Here is a 4,303-nt window from a genome sequence, read left to right as displayed (position 1 = left end):
TCCTGAACAAAAAAATAAATCAATGTAGTTGTTGCTAAAAAAAAAAAAAAGGTGCATAATTTGACAAAACAACGGCCGCATATTCTAGGTAACGCCAACAACTTTTTCTCATGTGGATAAAAAAGAAGCAGTTAGCCAGAGATACAATAACCAGGAACATAATTTGTGAAAATGTAGAATTCTTGTATTCTTCCCTTTTGAAAAATGAGTCAGGCAAGTCTGCACACCAAGAAAAAAGGAACATTAAAAGCAAGCCATGGCTCGCTTGAAAACTTCAAGAGAAGAACAGGCATCCATAGTGTTTTGAGAAATAGTGAGGCTTTGAGCTCCAATGTCAAGGTAGAAGAGACGTTCGTTGTAGAATTTGAAAGGTTCATGGATTCCGAGTCTTACATGCCACAGCAAGTTTCAAATTGTGAGCAGACCAGTCTCTTTTGGAAAAAGATACCTGGGAGGACCTTCATTACTACAGAAGAAAAGACAATTTCTGGTCACGAGCCCATGAAATACTGTCTAACACTGATGTTGTGTGCTAATGCCAATGAGATTGCAAAATCAATCCTGTTTTGGTTATCATTTGAAGAATACACGAGCATTTAAAAAGTACAAGGTGAAGAAGGAGCAGCTTAGTGCCATGTAGAGGTCAAACAATATGGTTTGCATTTTATTTTTGGATTGGGTCAAAAAGTACCCTTTGAAGAAGAATCTCCCACTCCAAGCCTAGTTGCTTATGGACAATGCTCCTGCCCATCCTCCAGCCATTGAAGACTTCTTGATGCAGAATTCAAATTCATCGAGATCAAGTTCCTGGCGTCTAAAACCACTCCATTTCTCCAGTCCATGGGTCAGCAGGTAATATTAAAATATAAAAGAACTCTATATGAAGGCAATGTTCCAGAGAAATTTCAAGGTCGCCAAAGGTACCAAGCTTACCAACTTAACTTTCCACATTGTAAGCTACCTCAAAATAATTGTTAAAGCCTGGAAAGAAATCACCAAGGGAAACCTCAATTCTGCAGGGAGGAAACTTTGACTTGAATGCATTGTAGAGCGTGAGTTTGAGGGGTTCGAACCAATGATGGAGTAAGTAGTTGATTATGAATTTGTGTCCCTGGACAAGGCAATGGGGTAGGAGGTAGTCAAGGACAACATCGGGGATCAGCTTTAGGAACACAATGAGCAGCTACCGACTGAGGAGCTGCTGGAGTTGTATAATGTAGAGCACCAAGAGGTAAAGATGACATTCCATCTGAGAGGAAGGAGGGACAGAGCGACAGACCTCTCACTTTGAGTGACACATGGGAAATGTTAAAAATGTGGGACACCCTGTAAAATTTCTTAAAATCATATCCCCCAGATAAGACTTCAGTATGGCAAGAAAGCTCATTTCCTTACAGTTTTAAAGAAATAGAAACACTGTAGTCTCTAAATAGGTTCCTTGTAAAGGTTGAACGTAAGAATGCAAAAGAGACGACAAAGTGTCCAAAAACGTGAATTAAGTGATTCATCTAGTGATAGTGAACGCTGTTCAAAAGAGAGATCTCCTTATATTTTACCCAACGTTTTCATGGAGGGATATTCTCCCTCCAAACAGTAACACCATCGTCTTCCTCCTCTCTAGTCTTCTGCATGGCAACCACAACTCTCCCCAGAAGTAAAACTAGAGTTAATTTGTTAATATTCCTTCTCTTTCCTTGTGAATCTTTAATTTGTATTAATTTATGATATTAAGGGTTATTAATTTCTTCTTTATATAACATAACAAACCTTTAAAAACGGGTGAATACGTGTATTTATAAATATGTGGAATGCATCGAGCGAATTCCCTTTATTTCTTAAAGGAAGAATTGTTTTGGTTTATGAGCATTTTTGGTTGTGAGATTACTCCTGTTACATATTGAATTTGTATACCGAGCTATTAAAGTATTTACAAAAGTCGATCTTATCGAAAATCCCTTAAATAGTTTATTGTTTCTTTCCACAGAATATCTTTCCTTTAACTATAAAAAATTATCTCCTCTAAACCCCCAACAAATATTCTCTTCTCTTGCCTCCAAAGTAGCATCTTTCAAGTTTCAAAACACACTTCATAACCCTATGGAAGTTTACCTTCTCGCTTCTGGAACGCTCTCACCTTTTCCAGCATCTAAAACTATCTCTAGTTCAACTCATGGACTTATTTTTTTTTTTTGTCAACCCCCAAACAAATCATAAAAAAAAAACTCATTTAAGCCCTCGTAAATATGTCTTTTTACCAATTACTATACAATTCCAGATCATAAAAAAATCTATATTTAACCACTAAAGTTGTCTACTCTAACCTCAAAGACTGTCTCGGTTCCAGCACCTAAAGCAGTCTCTCATTACATCCTAAAACAGCTGTGTTCTAACTCGTAAAAAGTCTTTCTTTGGACTCCAAAAATAGCCTCACTTAAGTCCTTAAAACATTTTCTCTTCATACGTCAGAACTGGCCTCTCTTTTATTTCTGAAACAGCTTGTCTCTCTTGAATCTTTAAAACAGCATCTCAGACGCCACAACAAGTTATATCTAATCCTAAAAAGATGTGTTCCACTCTTTAAAAGTCTGTCTTTTCCGAACCCAAGACGGGTTCTGTTGCTCTCGTCTTGTCATCAGGTTCATTTCCTGAACCTTTAGCACTGGGTTGAGGCAGAGGACATTCTAAACGTCTGTCTCTTTCTAAGTATGCGCAGGCAAAAAAGAAACGTTATTTCCAAAGGATTTTTCTAAATAAAATGACTTTCTATTTGCACTTCACTATTGCAGTCATTAGTATAACGTCTAGTCAGCTCAAGGTTAAACCAAATAAGTGTTTTATGAAGACATCCTGTTGTTCTCTTCATCGCTTGATGCATTCTTCTTAACCAATAATATCAAAACACTTATCAAGATAAGAATGCAAAAAAAAAAAAAAAAAAAAAAAAAAAAAAAAACCATATATAATGCATGACACGAGGGGATATATGTTCAAGTTGAATTTCTCTCCAACAGAAGAACACTCATTCTGAGGGTACCTGCACTATCAGTGGAAGAATTCAGATTTACCCCCAACATCTACATACCTATTGGCATCATTACCATAATGACCAACGTAGTCTGGCAGTGGTAGTAATCAGGACATTTTATTTAGGCCTTGCCTGACCTACGGCTTTTATTTGCCCTTTGACGTAATGAAATGAAAAAGAAAGAGAAAGAGATTTATAGGGAAATGGGAAATTCTGGTAGGAAAGTCTAATGTGTCACCAATGTGTCTCGATGCAACATTTTGAGCAACATCAGCAGACTCCTATTGAAAAAGGAAAGGAAAACTATTGGAAGGTATAACACGATTTCATTAATGAATGTTAACAACCTTAGAAATTTAATTAATCAAAGCCGGCTAACACACTTACAAAGGAAGCGTGATGTTTATTTTGGACATAAATTGATAAAATGTTGAGGTGTCCTACTTCCTACTATTTAACATAAATGAATCTTATATTTACTCACTTTAGTTGTATGATTATCAATATCAAACCTCTAAGAGCTATTGATGGACATTTCTTTGATATAAATAGTTCGTTGAATAAAATTCACAATCATATATTTCATATGTGAATGATCAAATACTGTATTACTTAGACAAGGTTGTATTTATAAAAAATCTAATATTTATGGAAACAACTGCAAATAACTACTCCTCGAATTCTGCGTTTTAACTGCTCGTTTTTATTGTCTCGGAAAAACAATTAGCAAACAGAAAATAAAGGAGTTAAAAACCTTTAGAGGTTCTACACAAGAATGACCCTATAATAATGTAATTTACAAAGATAATTATGGCGAACTATGCAAAATTAGAAGTCACTGTCTAAGAGAGAGAGAGAGAGAGAGAGAGAGAGAGAGAGAGAGAGAGAGAGAGAGAGAGAGAGAGAGAGAGAGAGAGAGAGTATTTTTTCTGATAATTGTGCGATTGAATAAAGGAGGACAAAGAAAGATGAACTGTTTATTATCAGAGAATTCAATATCTACAAGAAAATAATACTAAAAGGTAAAATTGTAGTTCTACTTCTCAGGAAAACATGTATTTTTGGCACAAAAGATAGCCTGTTTAACAACGTTTATACATAGTAATTTTCTCATTTATCTGATGCTCACAGGAAAGCAGGGCATCCGGTGTGAGCGAATACTCGTTCTCTTGCATGTAATACTTCATGTGTCGTTACACAGCTATAAAATCAAATTTATTGGCGGAAGTCTAGCGATACATAACACTTCATCGTTTGAAAGGGAAACACTCTTCCATA

At 35.9% G+C, this 4,303-nt stretch overlaps 1 protein-coding gene across 1 annotated transcript; it reads left to right on the top strand.

Moving 5' to 3' along the window:
- The first annotated feature begins 204 nt into the window (after window positions 1-204).
- LOC137650711 (tigger transposable element-derived protein 1-like) lies at window positions 205-600 on the top strand. Its single transcript, XM_068383873.1, has one exon. The coding sequence runs from the start codon at window positions 205-207 to the stop codon at window positions 598-600; it is 396 nt and encodes a 131-aa protein (XP_068239974.1).
- The last annotated feature ends 3,703 nt before the right edge of the window (window positions 601-4,303 follow it).

This window comes from Palaemon carinicauda, chromosome 12 (assembly GCF_036898095.1).
Source record: "Palaemon carinicauda isolate YSFRI2023 chromosome 12, ASM3689809v2, whole genome shotgun sequence".
NCBI lineage: Eukaryota > Metazoa > Arthropoda > Malacostraca > Decapoda > Palaemonidae > Palaemon > Palaemon carinicauda.
Note: the sequence above shows the minus strand (reverse complement) of the source record. Positions and strands in the feature narration are given on the sequence as shown.

Coding starts and splice junctions, on each gene's coding strand:
- LOC137650711 (XM_068383873.1), top strand. CDS start 205: ATGAGTCAGGCAAGTCTGCACACCAAGAAAAAAGGAACATTAAAAGCA.